The sequence below is a fragment of the Sminthopsis crassicaudata genome, chromosome 2 (assembly GCF_048593235.1).
Source record: "Sminthopsis crassicaudata isolate SCR6 chromosome 2, ASM4859323v1, whole genome shotgun sequence".
Taxonomy (NCBI): domain Eukaryota; kingdom Metazoa; phylum Chordata; class Mammalia; order Dasyuromorphia; family Dasyuridae; genus Sminthopsis; species Sminthopsis crassicaudata.
This window is the reverse complement of record NC_133618.1, coordinates 376547440-376570367: the sequence shown is the minus strand read 5'-3', so window position 1 is coordinate 376570367 and position 22928 is coordinate 376547440. Positions and strand designations below refer to the sequence as shown.

The following is a 22928-nucleotide window of genomic DNA, read 5'->3' as shown; positions in this document are numbered from 1 at the left end:
ATTTATGTGACTGTGGGCAAGTCACTTAATCCCAGTTGCTTTAAAAAAAAAAAAAAAAAAAAAAAAAAGCTAATTACTACTTTGTAACATAATTTGAGATCTGATATTAATAATCCATCTTTTTAAATATTTTTTATCAATTCTCTTGACAGCCTTGATCTTTTGTTCTTCCAAATGAATTTTGTTATTGCTTTTTTTCTAGTTCTATAAAATAATTTTGGTAATTTGATTGATATATCCTGTTTCTATTAAATATAATAAGTAATAATAAGATTCATAATTCTTATAACACAGTAATATCATATTCTGTGAACATACCACAACTTGGTTAGCCATTTTCCAGTGAATGAATAAATCTTTGTTCCTAAAGAATGTAGTATTATAAACATTTTAGTATATATGGGGATCTTTCTTTTCATAATTGACCTTCAGATATATTCCTGGAATGGAATTTTCTGGGTAAAAATATATGGACATTTGATTCTTTTTTTTCCATAATTCTTAATTGCTTTTCAAAATGTTTGGACCAAAACACAGATCCAACAACAGTAATTAATGTGCCTCTTTCCACATTCCCTTCACCATTTCACTATTTCCATATTTCATAGTCTCTCCCAATTTGCTGGGGACATAGTGATATTTAGCGTTGTTTCAATTTTCATTTTGTGATATGGAGCCTTGCTTCATATCGTCATGAATAGTTTGCATTTCTTCTTTTGAGAAGTATGTAGTCTTTGAATCTATTAAGGAATGACTTTTATTCTTTTTTTTTTTTAGCTACCTTTGTTTTGGATATTACACTCTTATCAGAGATATTTTATTTTTAAATATTTTTTCCCTTTTAAACTGCTTCATTTTTATATAATGAAATTCTTAGTTGCTTCTAAAATTTTAAAGTATGACATTTCATTTTAAAAACATATATCCATATTGATTTTGGTCTCTAGAGTTAGATGTTGATCTGAAGCAGGAATTCACAGTTGTTTCATGTCATGAACTCCTTTGGCAATTTGGAGAAGCTTATCGTCTCTTTCCTAAAATGTTTTAAATTAATAAAATTAAATACTAAAATTAAAAAGGAAATTGATTATATTGAAATGGTTAACAATTTTTTAAATGTTCATAGGCCCAGATTAAGAAATAATTTCTATTAGACTTCCAGTTTTTCCTGGAAATTTTGTTGAGCTAATGAAATCTTATCCTGTAAGTATCTCTTCAGAGTTTGTTTGTTTTCCAAAAAAGACAGAGGTAGCAGCAGGTACTTTTCTTTTTCTGTCCTTTCCTTTGGGCTATAGTGACAATAGAGATTCATTACTATTAAACATTTCAGTTCAATGCTACTTAATAAGTTTAAATTCAATTGAACAAACATTAGTTTAAAAACCTACTGAGCATTGTTTTTAGTTATGGGGAGAATACAAATTTTAGATTAAAAAAACTAGTAGAATATAAGTTTGCTGTTATTTAGATGCTAAGAAAAGCTGTAAAAAGAAAAAGAAAAAAAGAAAAGAAAAAAAAACTGTACTCACATGGTTATACCTAAGCTCTTTTAAACTAAGCTATAATAAATAATGTGTCCAAACTACTTACTTAAGTAAAAAGGTATGGCATCTGAACTACTTTTGTTTGCAGCAGGCAGAATTGGATAGTTCTCTTCAAGCAAAGACTTTTAGCAGATAGCTAACCAAAAGAGGTAAATTTGTAAATTAATCAATTAGATCCTAAGCACAGATCTGTACACAGATATGATATGTACACAGTGCATACAGACTATTATATGAATTCATTTCTCTTTAAACTATATTAAACATATTAACATATATATAACATATTAAACATATGTAAATCTTAAACATTTTTAGCAAAATTAGTTGCAGGATAATAGTTTAAAAATTGAAAAAGGACCTGACTGATCATTTGCTTTCCTTAAATTTTTTCAATAAGGAAACTAAAGCCTGGAAAAAGAAAGTGACATATTTAAGGTTATATTCGTGGTAAGTGATAATGGTGGAAGTCAAACCAAGATCTCAGACAAGACCATGATTCTTTCCTTTGTACCATACTATAAAGGAAAATGAAATGTATGCAGATAAATTATAAAAAGTAATGATATTTTAATTATATTTAATTCTTCATAAAGATTTTAAAGACTGATACAAAAGACTTTTTAAAGACAATAATCAATTTTATTCACTCTGTCAAGATAGTTCGGCCTCCATGGTACTTTTTAGCTCTAAAATGCTGTTGTTTATAGATAAGATAGAGAGCTGACATTTACATTGAACCTTACAATGTACAAAACAATTCATGCATCCTACTTTATTTAATTCTTAATGACTGAGGGAGGCTTTGAACCTAGATCTTCTCATTTCAGATCCATTATATATTAAATAATTTTAAGCTGAGAAACAAAGAATTCAGTTTGTAAACTGAATGAAAACTAGTGCCTTTTATTTGTATACCACTGTGTTAGGTATGGGGCAAAATACAAAATTTAGCTTGGATATAGCCCTTACCCTTATAGATCTTACATACAAGCTATTTAAGATTATGACACATCATGTTTTATTTTGTATTGTGTTTATTTGTATATAACTGCAGAAGAAAAGTAGAAATTAATAACAATATAAACTCTTTAAAAATCTGGACATCCAAGCTTAGTTTTCAAATAATAACTATTTTCCTTTTTTCCACTGACTTTTCTGCTTCATCAATCTGAGTTCTCAACTTTACTGAAGTTAGGAAAAAAAAACCCAGTATATTAGTATTAGATTTATGGAATTCTGTGACAATTCCCCTAAAGAATTAGAGAAATATGAATTAGATCATTGTTTTTTACCTAAGTTGCCTTATTGTGGTTGATATTTACAATACATAAAGAAATAGATTGTGGATTTTGAACATTAGGATTAATTTATAGTATTTCTCAAAGCAGTTAAAATATATTAATAAAGTTTCTTGATACAACTTTTCTGTACTAGAGAATAGTAGAAACCAAGACAGCAATTGTGTATGTATGTGTGTGTATGTATGCATGTTTTATCTCCAATGTTTTCTTAAGTACTTATGAAAAGTCCAGTGCACAGTGGTTGTGCTTTGTGCTACCAGTTAAGATCTAGATTTAGTATCCTTAGGAAAATGTTGATTCTATTAGTCAAAAAGAAAAAAAATCTAAGGGAAAAATACTGTAGCAGGTCATATCTTGCCCAGTGGAGACACTGTCTATAGAGTAGCATATCCATTAGGTTTTTTTTTCCTTAAAAAGAGAAAATCAGTCATTCTCACAGCTTAGAAACAAAACATTGCCATAGTACAAAACTAGTAAGAGTAAAGGATTTAAAAAAAAAGAAAGAGAAAAAGAAACTGGTACAAAAGACAGCACTCTTTAAAAAAAAAAAAAGTTGATCTGTAAAGAATATTAAATAATGTTAAATTTCCTTTTAAGATAACCAACAAAAAGTTCAGGTTGTGAGAATTATCTTACTTAATAATAAATTACTTAGATCACGTAATTATAGAAAAAAACAAAACATTCCAATTGTCTTTTTTGTTACTGTTTCCCAGAACTTCTGAAAATTTTTGTTTTTTTTTTTAAATTACTATGAAAAATAGTTGTTAAATTTGGTTTGTGATTATTTTCAAGAGTCAAAAAGGAATTTATTCAATAAACATTTATTCAGTGCAATGATTTACAAATTGTTGGTCAGTTTTGTCTGACTCTTCACAATCCCATTTAGGATTTTCTTCGCAAAGATACTGGAGTGGTTTGCCTTCTCCAAGTCATTTTACAGAGGAAACAGGCAAATAGAGCTAAGTGACTTGCCCAGGGTTACACATCTAGTAAGTGTCTGAGACTGAATTGATCTCAGGTCTTCCTGGCTCCAGGCCCAGCATTCTATCCACTGTGCTACTTACTTAACTGCTCCAAGTATACTGCCCAAATATATGTAATACATTACATAACCCATTGTATTGCAAATGTTGTAGAGTGTGTAAAGAAATCAAAGTGTTATGTGAGATCCTAGAGGAAAAAGTTATTACAGAGAAGGCAGGAGTGGGGATAGAGATGTAAGAAAGCTTCAGGTAGGAGCATGGGTTTAATTTGTAAGATGGAGCTCTTATCTTTTCTATCTGGGCAAAATGAATCATATAACTGGATTCAAAACTGAACAATTAGATTTGAAGAGGTCATTAATATCATCCAGAAAGGTCTTCTAAATGCTGCATACTGAAGTCTGTCTTGACATGTACTTATTCCTGTGTTGTTAAGCTTTTTTTATTGATGATTCCATTTGAGACATCCATAGATATATCCTATGCTTACCTAATTTGAATTTGATAACATGTAAATGACAAAGTTTGGAAAGATAGCTAATGCATTAAATGGCAGTGTTAGAATATAAGTACATCTCTGTAGATTAGAATAATACAGTAAAATCTAATAAGATGAAATTTAGTAATGCTAAAAGGGTCAGAACATGAACTCACATCTTTCTAGATCCAAGGATAGCTTTTGTCTACTAAGCCACATTTCTTGGAGAATACTGGTATTTTAAAATGAATTTTGGTGTTAAGAAAGAGCCTGGAATCATGGGAGTTCTCTGCCAGTTTCTCAAAGGCAATCCATCTAACTTTCTTCCTATTTATTTCTAGACCCCATTCATTATCTGTTTGTAGCTTCTGCCCCAGCTATAGATGCTGATGGGATTACTAAATGGACTATACATCAGATTGTGTTTTAATATGAGTAAAGGTCTACTTCAGTTGATTTTTGTTGAATATATTTTCTGACCAGTCATTTTTGAATATTCATGAATTTCATTCAGGGATCTTATGTCTGTGATTTGATGCAATCAAGCAATCATTTAAAAGCATGCCAGGAACTGTGCTTGATGCTGTGGATACAAAGACAAAAATTAAACAAACCTTATCCCCAAGGAGCTCTATAAAGCTCTATAAAGAATTGCAAAATGCTATTCCTTCTAAAATCTTATAATGTATATATTATAATCCCCATTTTACATATGGGGAGCCCAAGACGTGGAAAAATTGAATTAATTGTCCAATTAAATAAACTGTCCAAGGTAGTTTAATAGTAAAGCCAGGATTTGAACTCAGAATGTTCTGACTAAAATTAGTATTCTTTCTATGCCATGCACAAGGAGAGAATATGAGAGATGTTTCTCTTGACATGAAACAAGATCATAATTTGATAGTTTTAAAAAATTAATATGAAATAGAAGAAGCATAGTGTTTAGAGTTAGAAAGTGGTACTCTCTTGCTCAGACTATATCTGAAATTTCATGGTTCAATTCTGAATGATGTGTTTTAGATAGATGTATTGAAGTGGGTTCAGATAAGGGTAACCAGTGCATACAGAATCATGTCATATTAAGACCATTTGGGATATTTAGTTAGAAGAGTAGAAATCTTATAAGGAACTTGAAAATTGTCTTTAAATATTCGAAGGACGTTTGTATGGAAGCAGGGATTAGATTTTTCTGCTTTATCCCAGGACACAATTAGAAATAGTGGGTGACAATTAGAGAGAACCATGTAAAAATAAACTTTCTTTAAATTAGTACTATACAAAAGTGGAAATGGGTTGTCTATTTTTGGATATTTTCAAGATCTTTTAGAAAGCTTGGAGGGAATTTGTAAAGAAGATACTATTCAGAAAGTATTAGAACTAGACAGCCTCTGAGAATTTACCAATTCTATTAATCTAGAAGGGAAGGAATTCCAAGCATAGAGAACATTAAAATTTGTATGTATCTCTGTCTGTGTATATGTATCAGGGTCATAATATGGAGTTTTCAGTTCTCTTTGATCTGAAGAAATTGCCAATATGGCTTTCTGAGCTTCTTATCAGAATTTCCTATGTGATTCTCTGGAGGATTCAGGCTTTCTGCTAAATCACTTGGCTTGAGAGGAAGTATGGCACTGGGAAGAGCTAAAGTGTGAAGTCAGAAAGCTGGGTTTCAGATCCCTTTTCTGGCGGGGCAGAGCCAAGATGGCGGAGACAACACACACACACATTTCTCTCTGACCTTCTTTACAGCCCTCACAATAATTACAAAATCTAGCCTCTGAATTAGCTCTGGACAGGCAGAACCCACAAATATTGGGAGTGTAACAAATTATCAGCAGAAGATAATTTCAAAGATTGCTAAAAAAAAAAAAAAAAAAAAAAAAAAAAAAAAAGGTCTGTTTCAATTGGAAACTAGAGGGAGACATCCAGTACAAATGCCAGCATAGACAGCTCAGAATCCCGGGGCAGAGAATCTGTGGGAGAAAACAGACCAGAAAAGATCTGATTCAATCAGAAACGCGAGAGAAGCAGTGAGGCTCAGGCAGCTGACCACAAACCAGAAAAAATCTGATTCAATCAGAAACGGGAGAGAAGCAGTGAGGCCCAGGCAGCTGACCACAAACGCCAGTTCAGACAGCTCAGACTTGGAACAGTGCAGGATAGGATGCCTGAGCAGACTCCAACCACAAACACTGGGGCAGATAACTCAGAGCCCCAGGGTATTGCTGATGACTCCACATGGCACTAGGAGTGAATCACTGGTCATTTGGAAAACCTTTCCCACCCTAAAGGCAGACTTAACTTTTAAAAAGTGAGTAAAAAAGTAAAGAGGATTCTTAACAAGTGACAGCTTTTGTGGTGAATGAAAAGAACAGATTTCAAATTCTGAGGAGACTAAAGGCAGTTTGTCTCCAGATGAAGTTCTAAAAGGTGATATAACCTGGTCCCTATCACACAAGGCTCTCCTAGAAGAACTTAGAAAGGATCTTAAAAGAGAGCTAGAGGAAAAATGGGGAAAGGAAATGAAAGCCTTGCAAGAGAGTCTGGAAAAGGCAACACAAAATAGATATAGTGAAATGGCAAAAGCATATAACTCATTAAAAGACATATTTGACAAACTGGAAAAAGAAAGAAACTTCTAGAAATACAGAATTTGTGAAACAGAAAAAGAAAATAACTTCTTAAAAAAACAAAAAGAAAATAACTCCCTAAAAAACAGAATTTGTGAAATGGAAAAAAATTCCATAGAACAAAACAACTCATTTAAAAATTCAATTGGACAAATACAAAAAGAAGTAAAAAAAAGTAAATGAAGAAAATAACACACTAAAATTCAGAATTGAAGAAATGGAAATGAATGATTCAAGGTAATAAGAATCAGTCAAGCAAAACCAAAAAAAAAAAAAAAAGGGGGGGGAAGGAAAAAATGTCAAATACCTAATGGGGAAAACAACCAACCTAGAAAATAGATCTAGGAGAGACAGTCTAAGGATTATTGAACTCCCTGAAATACATGATGAAAAAAAGAGCCTAGACACTATTTTTCAGGAACTCATCAAAGAGAACTTCTCAGAAGTCATAGAATCAGAAGGTAAAATAGATATTGAAAGAATTCAGAAAGAGATCACAAAATTAAAACTCCAAGAAATATTGTGGCTAAATTTCAGAACTATCAGACCAAGGAAAAACTACTACAAGCAGCCAGAAGGAAACAATTCAAATACCGAGGAATCACAATAAGGACCACTCAGATCTAGCAGCATCCACATTAAAGGAACAAAGGGCCTGGATTCTGATATTCCAAAAGGCAAAGGAACTTGGTATGCAACTAAGAATAAACTACCCTGCTAAACTGAGCATTTTCTTCCAGGAAAGAAGATAAACATTCAATGAAATAGGTGAATACCCTATATTTCTGATGAACAAACCAAAGCTAAACACAAAGTTTGACCTCCAAATATAGGACTCAAGAGAAGCATAAAAGGGTAAAAAGAACTCTTGAGAATTGTATTTCTGTTATGGGAACACATTAATAGTACATGTATAATTTGGTTTACTGTTATAAAAAAGGATCTAGAGGTGGAAAGAAAATTGTATCAGAGAAAGGGAAAAGTGGAAGTAAAAAGAGGAAAACTACATCTCATGAAGAGGCAAAGGAAACCTATTATATCTGAGGGAAAAAAGGAGGGGAATGATCATAGTATGAATCTTACTCTCATTAGCATTGGCTTACGGAGAAAATATTAGACATATTTGGTATGCAGAGAAACTTCTCCCACTTCATTAAAAAGTGGGAGGGGGAAAGCAAATAGAGAAGGCATAGGATAAATAGAAGGGATTACAGAAATTGAAAGGGAAAGGTTTAAGAAAAGGGGAAGGACTCTAAGGGGGAAGGAGGGATCCTAAAAAGAGAGGTTTTCATGAGGCAAGTGGTGCTCATAAATTTAATACTTGGGAGGGGGTAAGGGAAAAAGGAAAGAGAAAAACATAATCTGGGGTTAACAAGATGACAGGAAATACAGGATTAGTAATCATAACCATAAATGTGAATGGGGTAAACTCCCCCATAAAGCAGAGGTGAATAGCAGACTGGATTAAAAGCCAGAATCCTACAAAATATTTTTACAAGAAACACACTTGAAGCAGGGTGATACATACAGAGTAAAGATAAAAGGTTGGAGCAGAATCTACTATGCTTCAGATGAAATAAAAAAAACAGGGGTAGCCATCCTCATCTCAGATTAAGCAAAAGCAAAATTTGATCTAATTAAAAGAAATAAGGAAAGACACTATATCTTGCTAAAGGGCAGCATAGATAAAGAAGCAATATCAATACTAAACATATATGCACTAAGTGCATTACTAAAGTAGAAGTTAAGAGAGATGCAAAAAGAAATAGACAGTAAAACTATAATAGTGGGAAAGCTCAACCTTGCGCTCTAAGAATTAGATAAATCTAACCACAAAATAAATAAGAAAGAAGTTAAAGAGGTAAATAGAACACTAGAAAAGTTAGGTATGATAGATTTTTGGAAAAACTGAATGGAGACAGAAAGGAGTATACTTTCTTCTCAGCAGTTCATGGAACCTATACAAAAATTGGCCATATATTAGGACATATTCAAATGCAGAAAGACAGAAATAGTAAAGGCAGTTTTTTTAGATCATGATGCAATAAAAATTACATTCAATAAAAAGCCAGGGGAAAATAGACTAAAAAGAAATTAGAAACTAAATAATCTCATCCTAAAGAATGAATTGGTGAAACAGCAAATTATAGACACAATTAATAATTTCACTCAAGAAAATGACAATAATGAGACGACATACCAAAATATGTGGGATGCAACCAAAGCAGTAATAAGGGAAATTTTTATATCTCTAGAGACCTACTTGCATAAAATAGAGAAAGAGAAAATCAATGAATTAGGCTTGGAACCAAAAAAGCTAGAAAAAGAGTAAATTAAAAACCTCCAATCAAAAACTAAACTTGAAATTCTAAAAAATAAAAAGAGAGATTAATAAAATTGAAAGATCCCTCCTCTAACCCTCATCCTTTGGGGCTTTGAACAAATCATTTTATTTGAGCCTCAGAGAGACTCATTTTCCTTATCTGGAAAAGAAGGGGAGTTTTCTGAAGTCTTTCCAGGTCTAGATCTATGATCTTACTGCCACAGGTATATTCTTAGATACATGGTAGATAAGAAAAGCTCTTAATACAAACTGAAGATCTACTTTACATTAGGAAAGTGGTACTTTAGAAAAGTGATAACATTGTTAGACATTGTTACCAATTATCACTGCTTTAGTTAACAGTAAAATCAGGGATTTTTTCCCTGCTGAACACATAGAAAATAGCCTATTGCCTTAATATAACAGTTTTCCTAGTTTTATATTTTTAATTTCCAGCTTTGACAGACTGATATTTTTCTGAATGTTTTGGGAATATAGATTTTGATTCAAAACAATCAGAATGAAAGAAGTGTTTCAATATAATACTCATTGTGGTTTATAAGTAAAGATTATCTTCTGTCTTCTGAAAATTAGTTTATCTTTGGTTGGTATTACCATTTAATTTTGTGTATAATATTTAAGGCAAGGAACAAGAATGGAATATGCATCTAATTTTGGATGTCTGGCAGCCACATGTGCCAGGTACTTTACTAAGTGATTTTTGCAAATATCACTTCATTTGATCAACTCCCTACAAGATAGATGCTATTATTAACTACATTTTGCAGTTGAGAAAACAAAGGCAAAGTGTCTTACTCAGGGTCATAGAACTTGCAAATATCTGAGGTTAAGTTTGAAGTTTAGGTCTATCTTCCTAACTCCAGGCTTGGCACTCTATCCACTGCCTCTACATTTAACTTAACTATGTTGTGGTAAAAAGAGCACTGTTGTTAAGAGTGAAGTGAGGTGGATTCCTATGTCAGTTCTAATGTTATTTGACCTTGGAGATATCATTTTGCTACTCTAAATATCTGCATGATGATAATTGATCATTAATGTACTATTCATCTCACAAAACTGTTATAAGGAAAATGTTTTGTGAACATGAAATATATGAAGTTCTTATTGAAGTGGATGGAACCCTGGAGGTGGAGTCATGAAAATATTTAAGTGACTACACAATAATTCACTTAAACTCTTTTAAGCCTCATTTGTAAAGTGAGGATCAAATGATAAAAGGTATATAAAGCACTTATTGAAAACTTACAAAGCTGTATTGCAAAGCCAATTATATCATTATTATGTTATATACAATATATTATAAGCAGTGCAATAAGTTAAATTTTAAGCCTTTAGAAAATTAATTTTTGCATGGAAGGATGTTATCTCTATGTTTCTATAGAAAAAAGAATTATCTTAAAACACTTAAAGCGAATTTAATACTTTAGTTTGAAGTTTTTTTCCATAGCTATACTTCTACTAAAAAAAAATAATAATAACATAATTTACCCTCAGCTCTCTTAGAGGAAACAATTCCTTTGATATTCTCTACCATTTATTTGATTTTATTTCATTTAATACTTCTTTCTTGCTATCTTTGTTTAAAATGTCCCCTTTTGAGGTTCTGTTGTCTATTTTTAACCTTGAGATTTAACAAACCCTCAGATTTACAGGAGATTTCATTTGGAAAAAGCCATTATTGTGCTTTTTTTCTGCATATGCAAACTTTCTAAAAGATTTTGGGAAGGGGGTAATTTGAACATTTAATGCTGCTAAATGCATGCATGAAAAAAATCTATTTGTGTTGTATTATTGTGATAGATCATATTTAAGTCTGTATTCAGGCCAAATGTTTTTGTTTTCATATTTGTATTATGCATTTCTATAATTTATTTATACTTCTCACTTTTAGTCTTATTCACTTTATTTCTGCTTTGTTTCTGTGCCTTTTGAAAATAGATTAAACAGATCTATGAGTCTTCTCAGTGCATGTAAACTGAATAAATCAACTAAAAGGTGAGGGTATATTAGATTTGTGGTAGTTTTACCCCCTAGCGCTTTAGATTTTCTCTATTTTTAATACAGTAATTTTTAGTAGTCCTTAGTAAATAGTTTCATCACATAGCTGTCTTAAGTATTAACCTTTATTGTTTAGGAAATTTAAATGCAATTATGAAAACAAAGATTTCTTTCCTATATATGTATGTGCTATAAAAATAACAAGTGATATTAACATAATATTTCTATTAATATCCTTGTTAATCTTCATTAACAGGAATATTAATAGGGATATTAATATAAATATTAAAGGAAGTTATTAACAGAATAATATTCCTGTCAAGTTTCTTAGATATTATATTGATTTTTATGACTATACTATTTACTAAATATCAGTTATGTCTACAAGATATAGTTTAACAATTTCAATAGTGAATATTTGGTACAATTCTCAAATTTCCTATAAATTTACACATTTAATTATTGACAAGAATACTGATGAAACTAAGAAAATCTCTTAATTCTTAATGCTCCACTGATAGAAGTGATATGTTCAATGGTATATTATAACCAAGATTCACATTAGGGAATTTTGCTGATTATATTTTGTCTTAAATGTAATTCATTTCTTTTCAGTCTTTTCTATAATAACTCATTTATGTGGTGCTTTAAAGTTAAATTACAACATAATTTCTTCACAATTAAGCAGGTAATGTAAGTATCATTATCCTCACTTTACAGATGAAGAAACCAAGGCTCACACAAGGTGACTTGCCGAGGGTCACACAGCTAGTAAGTATTAGATCCAGAACTTGAACTAAAGTCTTGAGTCCCACTACTGAGATTCAACTGAGACTAACCACAGTTTCCCCAGTTTTATATTTTTAATTTCTAGATAGGAAAGACAGATTTTTTTCTGAATGTTTTGAGAAAATAGATTTTGATTCAGAACAATCAGAATGAAAGAATAGTGTTTTAATATAATACTCATTGTGGTTTATAAGTAAAGATTATCTTCTGTCTTCTGAAAATTAGTTTATCTTTAGTTAGTATTACCATTTAATTTTGTGTATAATATTTAAGGGAAGGAATAGGAGTGGAATATGCATCTAATTTGGATGTCTGGCAGCCACATGTGCCAGGCACTTTGCTAAGTGATTTTTGCAAATATCACTTCCATTTGATCAACTTCCTTACAATATAGATGCTATTATTATTTATATTTTGCAGTTGAGGGTCATAGAACTAGCAAGTGACTGAGGTTAAGACCAGTACTCTTTCCACTACATTATTCTTCTTATCCCATTACTTATGATTTCTTAGAACTAGAAGTTGCCTCAGGGCAGTTTACTTAAGCAAAACAACCATGAATTTAAATCTGAGAAAACCTAGATAAACTCTTTGATGAAGTTTAATAAATTTTAAGATCTGGATCTTGCCAAATATTTATTTTAAATAAGTATTTATTGACAAACCATCATATTTGAGTGTTCAGTGTTGTACTAGAGAATATAGATTTTAAAAAGAATAAGATCCTGACTTTGTTCTCAAAGAATGGTAGTGTCTCAATAAAGACAGTGTAGTGTGGTAGAAGAAGTGCTAGGTTTGTTATCAAGAGACTTGAAATCCATTTCCTGCTTTGACACATTAGCTGTGGGCCATAGATGGACAAATCATTTAGACTTTCTGAACTTCAGTTTCTTTATGCTTAACATAAGTGTAATGATCCTTGGAATATCTACTTTATTAAGTTGTGAGGGTGGAGCCATGTAAACCTAAAGATATTTATTCATTATTAGAAGTTTATTCTTGTCTGTTTCTATTTAAACATTAACATAAATCAATCAAACCTTTTTTTTTTCCTGTAACAAGTAAACAGTTTTAGTTATCCATTCAATGATATTTTTTGGGTTCATGTGTAATGCTAGAATATTGGAAGCTGGGAAACAGGAGACTCAAGTTCAATTCCTGGCTCTGCCACTTAGAAGACATATGGCCCATGTTTGAGCCTTAGTTTCTTCATCTATAATTTCGTAGGTTAGTAGAATAGGACCAGATAATGTGTAAATACATGAAATCGTAGAATTAAATCTCTCAGAGAATTTAGAAATTGTATAATCTTGCTCATTAATTCTATAAATATATTACTTGGGATCCAGAGAAATTAAGTGACTTATGGTCACATGATGTATAAATAATGGTAGAGTTTCAGTTTATACCATTTGATTCCAAATTCATTATTTTTCATTCATTTGTTTATTCATGCACTACGCTAACAACTTTGACATTTTGTGGTTCTTCTATATATAATTCTCTCTCTTAAATACTATGAAAAATACAAACTTTTTTTGCCCATAAGATATTCTGACTAGGAGAAATACACCATATACACAAATAACTGCAAGCCAGTATTTTAAAAATTGTAAATTGAACCATGTTTAAAATGTGAGTTTGAAAGAGGGAGAGATTACTACTTATATTCTCTACTCATCTCTACCTATTAAAATTGTTCTCTCCCCTTAGAAATGAACTCAGGGGTCATTACCTTTATAAAACTTTTTCTCCTTTAAATCCTCCTTAGCTGAAGGTTATCTTCCCCTACTCAAGTTTTCTAGAATACTTGATTTTGATTCTTCTTTACTTTTATCATTTTCTAAGTGGTATTGTGTTCATATATAAACTCATTATGTTCATATCCTATCCTTTCATTATATTGTTCATTCCTTGAAGGCAAGAATTTTGTTACCTTTATCTTTGAGCCCTAATACCTATCACAAGACTTTGCATATAGTAAGTATTTAATAATGTTTTTTTTAATTTTTAATTTGATATGATGAGATGGTATGTTTTTAATTGTCATCACTTTCAAATATTATGAAGTCATCTGTAGATTCTCTCTGTATTCTTTGTTATTTTTATACTTACTGACCCTAGACAAGAAGGAAACCGGTTCAGTTGTTGCTCTGAGAGTTATATTCAATTGATCCCTTCCTCTATCTCTTATAGATTTCAGTATTACTGAAATCTACTAGGTTGAGCTTAGGACAATTGCTCTTTCTGAAACTTGCTTGCTGCCAGTGTAAATAAATGTATTGCACTTTAGCCTTATCTCTTGCTTACAAGTTGCCTCCTTTGTCTTTTGAGTTATTACACAGCTAATTCCTCTTGCCTTAAGTACCTTTCTTTTCACAAACCATATCCCTCTGATCTTCAAATATTCCCTATTTGTGAAATCTTCCTATTCTTCTTAGACTCAACCCAATCTAGAATAGCAATTCTAGGAACTTCAATTATTGTTGGCGCTATCCTTAGCAGAAATCTCAAAACTCTAGATTGTGAGAACTGGTAGGTATTTTAGATATTATTTAGTCCAACTATTTTATTTTACACAAACTAGGATCATAGATGTAGAATTTGAAAGGACTTCATTGAGTTCAACCTCCTCATTTTAAAACTGAAGAAACTGAGATGCAAAGGAACATAACAGTATCCAAGACTGGATTTGAACCTTATTCTCCTTTCCCCTATGTTCAATTGTCTGTTAAACCATGGAGGAAATGAGTCTTTAAAAGTCACGAGTCATGTTTTAAAGCCAGAATTTAAACTTAGGACTTCTGACTCCAAGTTCAATTGTATTTTCCACTCTACCGACTTTACAGATGTATTTTATGTAAGTAATATATTACATATTGATAGGCAACATTTACATGGCTATATTTGCATTTTAGTCATTCTATTTGTATTTATCTTATATGCTTATAGTGTATAAATTGTTAATAGAAAATAGTAATTTCCATTTATGTAGAATATGAATGTTTATCAAGCATTTTCCTTAATCCTTTGAGGTAGACAGTTCCAAAGGGATTAAATTATTTCAGGGCAGTACATTCCTACTGAATTTTCCTATAGTATTTCTATATACATTATATCCACTCATTAAATCTCACATATGCATTTACTTTTTATTGTAATGATAACATTACTATCATTACACAGAAAGTGTTATATATTCATCTTTTCCCTAGAAATTTCAGAAAGCATTTTGTAATCCTTGACATTTGAATTTCATAATGGGCCCCTAGAATTTAGAGTTGGAAGATAGCTTGGAGAGTATTCTGACCAAGCATCTTCTCATAGAGTAAGGAAACAGTTGCCCAGAGAAATGAAGCAGTTTGCCTAAAATTAAATAGGTAGAAAACTAAGGAGAAACTATGATCATATATGATCTATCAACAGTTCTTCTAGGGCTTTTGGAAAAGTGAGAAGTCTAGGATATCTGTATTCTTTAATTTTTGTAAAAAATAGTAAGACACTTTAAGGTCTTCTTTCTAGAGATTAATCAAAGAAACAAAATTATAGAATTATGTAAGGGTTACTTTAGTATACAAACATGCCATATTTTCCTTTTAATTCATTTCATATGTGCACTATAATGTTTGGACAATATCATTAGCTAATTATGAGTGGTACAGAGGGGTCTTCTGATTTCCAGATTCTGTGCTCTGTCTTTGCATGTTTCAAATGTTTAGGTGCAAAATATTCCATCAAAGTGCTACATAAATGCCAATTATTATTATTTTATGGTATTTTATTCACGTTTTCTTGCTTTCAAAAATCAATCTAATATAAATTCATTCATTCTGTTAAAGATTCTCCTTTTTGTAGATTTTATTTTAATTTGCTGTCCTCTTTTTTTAGCACCATCAAAAGAACCAGCTCTAGTGAACGAGTGTCTCCAGGTGGCCGGAGGGAAAGCCATGGAGATTCCAAAGGGAACCGTAACCGCACAGGATCCACCAGCAGCTCTTCTAGTGGTAAAAAGAACAGTGAGAGGTAAGGGACTTATTTATTCCTTTTTGCTATGATTAATCAGAGAAATAACATTTTGGGGCTACATCCAGATATTCTGTGCTTTCTCATTGGCAGACTGGCTCTTGGAGCTGTTAGAATTGGGACAGATTACTTAACCTCTGAACTTTTTTTTCCTTTTTAAAGTGATAAGGCTGTGTGAGCCTGGCAAATCATTTGCCCTCCTATGCTCCAGGAAATCTATAAGATTATAAATTATAGAATAGATGTCGATTTAAACTGGCTGAAGGTGTATCCTTTTCAGGAATTTCCTACATCAGTATGGGAGAACCATTCCAAACAAACAAAAATCAGTAAGTCAACAAAAATCTATGTGATGAGAATGTGTTAAACTCAACAATACAGCTGTAAAAATCAAAGAGCTTTCAAATCTCTTACATTCTTTTAAGAAACACTCCATTGTCTATATCAAGGTCAAATATAAAGTCTTTTGATGTTCAAAATTCTTCATAGCCTGTCCCCCTTTTTCATTTCCAGTTTTCTTATACTTTTTCTTTACTTACTCCATGATATTCTGCAATCTAGTAAAACTAACCTTGCTGCTATTACTCAACCAAGGCTCTCCATCCTTGACTCCAGGCATTTTCTTGGGCTGTTCCCCATGCTTAAAATTCCCTCCTTTCTCATCTTTACTTCCTGGCTTCCTTAACTTCCTTCAAATTCTAGCTAAAATTTCACCTTCTCAAGGAAACCTTTCCTAATTGTTCTTAATTTTCATGTGTTCTCTTTGTTGTTTATTTCTAATTTATCCAGTGTATGTCTTATTGGCATATGGTTGTTTGCATTTCTCTTGTTCATTAGATTGTGAACTCCTTGAGAGCAGGGGCTACTTTTTGTATCTCCAGGTTGTATATCATTCCAGGCACATAGTAAAGTGTTTAATAAATTGTTAGGTTCTTACTAAGTGCTAATGAGATAATGAGATATTAGGTTCTTACTAAGTGCTAAGTCGGTACTTGACAATTTTCTAGTTCCGGCCTTTCCTGGGAGTTTGACTTGTGAATTTCTGGGGAAGAGCTTGCATGCTTAGGAGGAGCAAGTTCATTGGTTGAAGTAATTTTTCCCAGAAGCCCTTGCATTATCCCACACCCATTCTCTGGGAGGATAAAAGAGGGCAGCTCTGGAGGAAAAGGGAGTTCCCTCTAATCTAGACCAGACTTGAGGCAAGTCTCTGCAGGAAGGGAAATCACTTCTCTGGACCAGAGTTAACGGCAACTGTCTGGAGACAACGGTTCTCTACAGGAAGAAGAATCTGTCTGAGATATTTGAGTTGACACAGCAGATCTCCTCCCAGAGAGTGATCGGCAGCTTCTGGAGATGACAGCATGTTACAATAAATATTTATTTGTTTTTATTTATTTTTTTTTTCCTGAGGCTGGGGTTAAGTGGCTTGCCCAGGGTCACACAGCTAGGAAGTGTTAAGTGTCTTAGAGACCTGATTTGAACTCGGGTCCTCCTGAATTCAAGGCTGGTGCTCTATCCACTGTGCCACCTAGCTGCCCCTTTAATAAATATTTATTGACTGAGTGTCCTATAGAAGATAGATAGATGTTTGTATAGAATAAATTTAATATAATTATGAAGTAAATTAGGGATGTAGAGCATCAGTAGTTGTAGACAATAGGAAAATATTCTTTTGTTTTAAATAAGTTTTATTAATATTTTTGTTACATTTCTATCATTTCCTCCAATATTTCCTTTCCCTTCAAGAAAATTAGTTTTTTATTTATTTTATTTATTTCATAATAAATGACATTTTTTAAGGGAAAAAGGACAAGAGGAAAAAAGATTGGAATTATCTCAGTAAAACTAGGAAAATTCAGAATAGAACTAAATTTTTTGGAAGGATGATAGAAATGATAGGGATAAATCTCTAAGGTCCCTCCCAATTTAAAAATCTATCATCCTATAAATCTCTGGCTTCAATTATTTCCAGACAATAAAGCAAAATCCAATCAAACAAATTTGAAAATGATTCTTATTTGCAGTTTGAACAAATATGTTTATGTTTAAAGAGAGAAACATTCAGTTTTCATTGTAATACATATCATTGCTGTATATTTGCTTAAGTGTGTAGAATTTTGCCCTTTTTTTCTAAATTTGTGTTTCCAAATATAATGCTATAATTGTTAATTTATCCTATTTTATTTTATTACTTATTTGACATAAAATTTAACAAATTATTTTAAATTAGGTACTAGAAATTCAAATTTGTGTTCAATTATTATGAAAAATAAAGTGTAACAAAAATGGCAATTTTGACATTTGAATGAAATTAATCATTATATAAAAACTATGGTGTAGTGGACTTGTTAATTTAATGAAATTCATTTAGCCTTAATTTTTTTTTATATATTTTTACACTGAAACTAATCTTTATAAATTATTATACAAAAATTAAGGTTTTGTTCTAAAAGTAGTATCTATTGAATAAAAGCCAGAGTGGGTATTTTAATAGCTTACTTAAAAATTGAATTTAGTTGATGCCACTTAATTGGCAAAGATATAACTATAGCACATTTCTTATGTAGATGAGACCAATTTCATTATATACATCTGGTATTATGCTTAATTGCTTTGTCATTTTAAATGATGGCCACATGTACCATTGGTAAAAGGATTTTATACACATAGGCTAGACATGTTTTTTTTCCAAATGTTCATGTTGGGAGAAGGCTGAGTCATAAAGCTATGACTGTAAACCACAAGCTGTCAGATTTCCAAGTTTGCACATTCTGATGTATTCCTGTAAAACAAGTTTGTAAATGTGTTCACTCTGATTCCTAGATGGCACTTATAGATCACTTCACAGAAATGTTTTTGAAGTTTAGCAATAGCCTTTTTCTGAATGTGAGATATATTTTATTTTTGTGTATATCGATGCTTCATTCATGAACTAAATAATTGGAAGAGTCTACTTTTGAATTACTTTTATCAGTGTGTTTCTTATCACAGGATTATAATAATGGGATGGAAATACTGTGTGGAGCCTATGAAATATTGATGTAATTGAAATGGGCAAACAAACATGAATTAAAATTTTGTGGCTGCACATCATTTTCCTCTGAATTCAAAAGGAGACTTTGAAAGGTGGACTTGAAACATCTAGATCTGGGTGTTTTTGTAAACTTGGCTCTTTTACTGTACATCTGATTCTTATTAAAGATTTCCACAGGAATCTCTGTATTGTGCAAACTTCAGTTCTGTTTTATCTTAGAAATCCCACAGCTTTTGTAAATGCAATGAGTAAATATTTCCATTAAAGATATTTATAAGAGAATTTAATTAGACTTCTGAAAAGTATAACTGAGTATTATTCCTCCCCCCCAAAAAAAAAGCAAAGTAATCCCTGTTTTCAAGGAGATCACTTTCTAATTGAAGAGCCATCATGCATTATACGCATATAATTTTTTATAACATACAAATCAAATACAAGTTACTTTGAAAAAGAAGCCATTAGTGGCCAAGGGGAACAAAAAAGGATTTCTGCAGAAGGTGACACTTGAACCAAGCATTAAGAGAAATCAGGGATTCCAAGAAGAAATAAGGAGAGAAAGAGTATTCTAGGTGTTTTGGGCATTAAGTGACCACAAAAATATAGAGACTGGAAATAGAGTGTTGTGTAAAACAGCAAATAGGACTCTGTGAATGGATCATAAAGAGTTTGGTGGGGAGAAATGTATAATTATACTAGAAAGGTAGGAAAGACCCAGTTTTTCAAGAGTTTTAAATGCCAAAGAAAAGAGTCTATATTTGATCCTAGAAGTAATGGGAGAATTTATTGAATGATTGAACCTGGTTCTTTAGGAAAATTACCCTAGCTATTTGGAGCAGTTACCTGGAAAATGTATTGGGTGGGAGGGATGTTGCAGCTAGATGACACACTGGATAGAGCGCTGGACCTGGAATCAGGAAGATCCAACTTCAAATTCAGCCTCAGACACTTACCAGTTGTGTGACCCTGAACAAGTCACTTGACCCTGAACAAGTCACTTAACCCTGTTTGCTTCAGTTTCTTCATCAAGAAAGAAAAGGAAGGAAGGAAAAAAGGAAGGAAGGAAGGAAGGAAGGAAGGAAGGAAGGAAGGAAGGAAGGAAGGAAGGAAGGAAGGAAGGAGAATGCTGAAGAAGAAAATAACAAACTACTCCTTTATCTTTGCCAAGAAAACCCCCTATAGGATCACAAAGAGTTGTATTCCATTGAAGTAACCAGACAACAACAAAATTAGGATGGGGAGATATTTGGGGCATGGAGATCAAATAGGAGATTATTTAAGTAGTTCAGGTGAAAGATTATTAATAGCTAAATTAGGATATGAGTAGAGAAAATGAAATAAGCTCATGAGATTGATGGTGTTGAGATAGAATCAATCAATAAGGTTTGGCTTCAAATATTAGACTTAGAGTCAGGAAGACCTGGTTTCACATCTTGCCTATAACATTTACCAATTGTGAGGTCTTGGGAAAGTCATTTGACTTCTCCAGGCTTCAGTTTCCTCATCTCCAAAAGGGGTCATTTGACTTGACCACCTTTAAAGTCATTTTAAGATTAGATCTAAACCTGTGACTATATATATACTACAAGTGAGATATTGACACTGGAATGATGATGGTACTCTGTATAGTAATTAGGTATTTTAGGGTACCAACTAGTCTAATAGATAATTTACTGTGATTATACTCATCATTCTTTCAGAGTTTTTTAACCAGGAATCCATGGACACCCAACATAGATTTTAGGAGGTTCATGAACTTGGATGGGAAAAGAATTACATTTCCATTTTCAGCAACCTCTAATAGATGTTCAATATTTTCTTCAATTATGAATGTAAGCAACAGATCACAGTAGTAATTAGACTTTACCAAACTGCCAAAAGGATCCATGGCATGTTAAGAAACCCCAACTAAGGCAGTATTCTAGGTTATGATATAATTGTTTATGATAAAGAAAAGTTCATCAAGAAAGTAAACAATTACTAATTGATTAAACACTAAATATATGCCAGACACTGTGCTAAATACTGAAAATACAAAGACAGAAGTAAAACTTGCCTTCAAGTCAAACAGTCAACTATTAAGCATTTAGTAAACATCTATAATGTGCTAAGTAAGCACTGGGAATAAAAAGAAAGTTGTAAGGCAGAATCTGCCTTCAAGGGGCACACAATGTAATGGGGAGACAACATGCAAACAACTATTTACAGTCATTGTTTATACATCATAAATTGGAGGTAAGCCAAGGAGGGGCATTGAGCATTAAGGGGCATTGGAAAAGGCTCCTTTAAAAGGTGATATTTTAGCTAAAACTTAAATGAAAAGACCAAAGAGAAGTATGGCAGGTATGGAAAAGAGTGAAATTGTCTTGGTCAGGAGATGAAGTATCTTGTTGAAGAACAGGAAGGATCTAGTGAAAGATCACAGAGTTTGTGGGAATAAGTTATTATAAAAAATCCTGAGAATGGTAGGAGGAACCCAAATTATAAAGGACTTTGAGTGTCAAATAGATTTTATATTTGATAGTAGAAAAAACAAGGAGCCACTTGAGTTTATTTATTAGGGAGATGATATGGTCAGGCTTGTCTTTAGAATGATCAATTTGAAATCTGAGTGGAGGACGATTGTAGTGGGAAAAGAAGGCACTAAGAGTTGGGAGAACTAGGAAAGACTTCCTGTAAACAATAATACTTGAACAAAATCTTGAAGGAAAACAAGGATTCCAAGAGGCAGAAATGAAAGGACTTGGAAAGTCAATTCTCTGCCAACCAGATGGGAGTTTAGCACTTAATCCCAACACAAGCTGCTGCTGCACAGCCCCAATCCCGGCCCAGCACCAGCAAAGCAGGATTCTGTTACTTTAGCACACTAGGTCTTATAGCCTCAATGGGATGGGTACATTCCTAACAATTCCAGGGCAGAAAAGAGTGCTTGTAGTTAGGTACTGGGTAGGATCTCTGAAAACAGCTGCATAAAACCCCTAAGCTTGGGATAGTATATCCTCTACCTTGGAAATAGAGCCCTACTTTAAGAAAGAATTAAAAGCTGAGTAATAAACTAGGAAAAGAAGTAGACAACAAGAAAAGTTTCTGACCATAGAAAGTAGTTGCTTTTCTCACAACCACCTTTAAAGTAGGTAGGTACCAAAATGTAGAGAAATAATATTATTTGTACAATTACATATATATATGTATATGTATATATATAATGCTATTGCCGAATGCTGGTGCCAAAACTAGTGGTCAAATTTTCTAAATCCAAATTTAGTATATTACCATTGCACCACTGTGTCTCCTTATATCAGAGATGGGTGTTAGTGAGAGAAAATCTATGAATCTATCCTTCCAACAAAATCAAGACAGTATTATCTAATAGATAGTCATTAAGTGATTCTTTAATAAAACAAAAAAAAAGAATTTTTACATGATAGGAAAATGTAAAAGTTCATCTGTAAAATGTTTACCATTAACTTCTTCAGTTTTATTTTAATATATAGCTTAAGCTTACTTTAGAATTAAAATGTTACATTTTTAACAAATGCAAACATCTATTTTCCCTTTTTAAGTGCATTATGTACTTTTATCAGTAGACTAAAACCGAAATCAGTTTTAAACTAAAATCATTTTTATTATCCTAAAGTCCTCCAATTTTGCATTTGAAGAAAACATTATATGAACAAATAATACAATGCATAGATTCCCAAAATTTCAGGAAAAGTTTTGAAAAGATAAAAGTTCTTACCAAATGACAAGGTTATAACAAGCATATATCATTAATATGTAAGGTCTATAAATTTAGAATTA

At 32.1% G+C, this 22928-nt stretch overlaps 1 protein-coding gene across 7 annotated transcripts in view; it reads left to right on the top strand.

The window, feature by feature from the left end:
- EML1 (EMAP like 1) overlaps positions 1–22928 on the top strand; it is a 268952-nt gene that overhangs the window by 152777 nt on the left and 93247 nt on the right. For all 7 annotated transcript variants that reach the window (XR_012486612.1, XM_074291318.1, XM_074291317.1 and 4 more), the window contains one exon: positions 15962–16096. Coding sequence is in view for 6 of the 7 variants with exons in the window: in XM_074291318.1 (XP_074147419.1) it covers positions 15962–16096 (135 nt within the window). In the remaining variant the exon portion in view is untranslated. The remainder of the gene's footprint in view (positions 1–15961; positions 16097–22928) is intronic.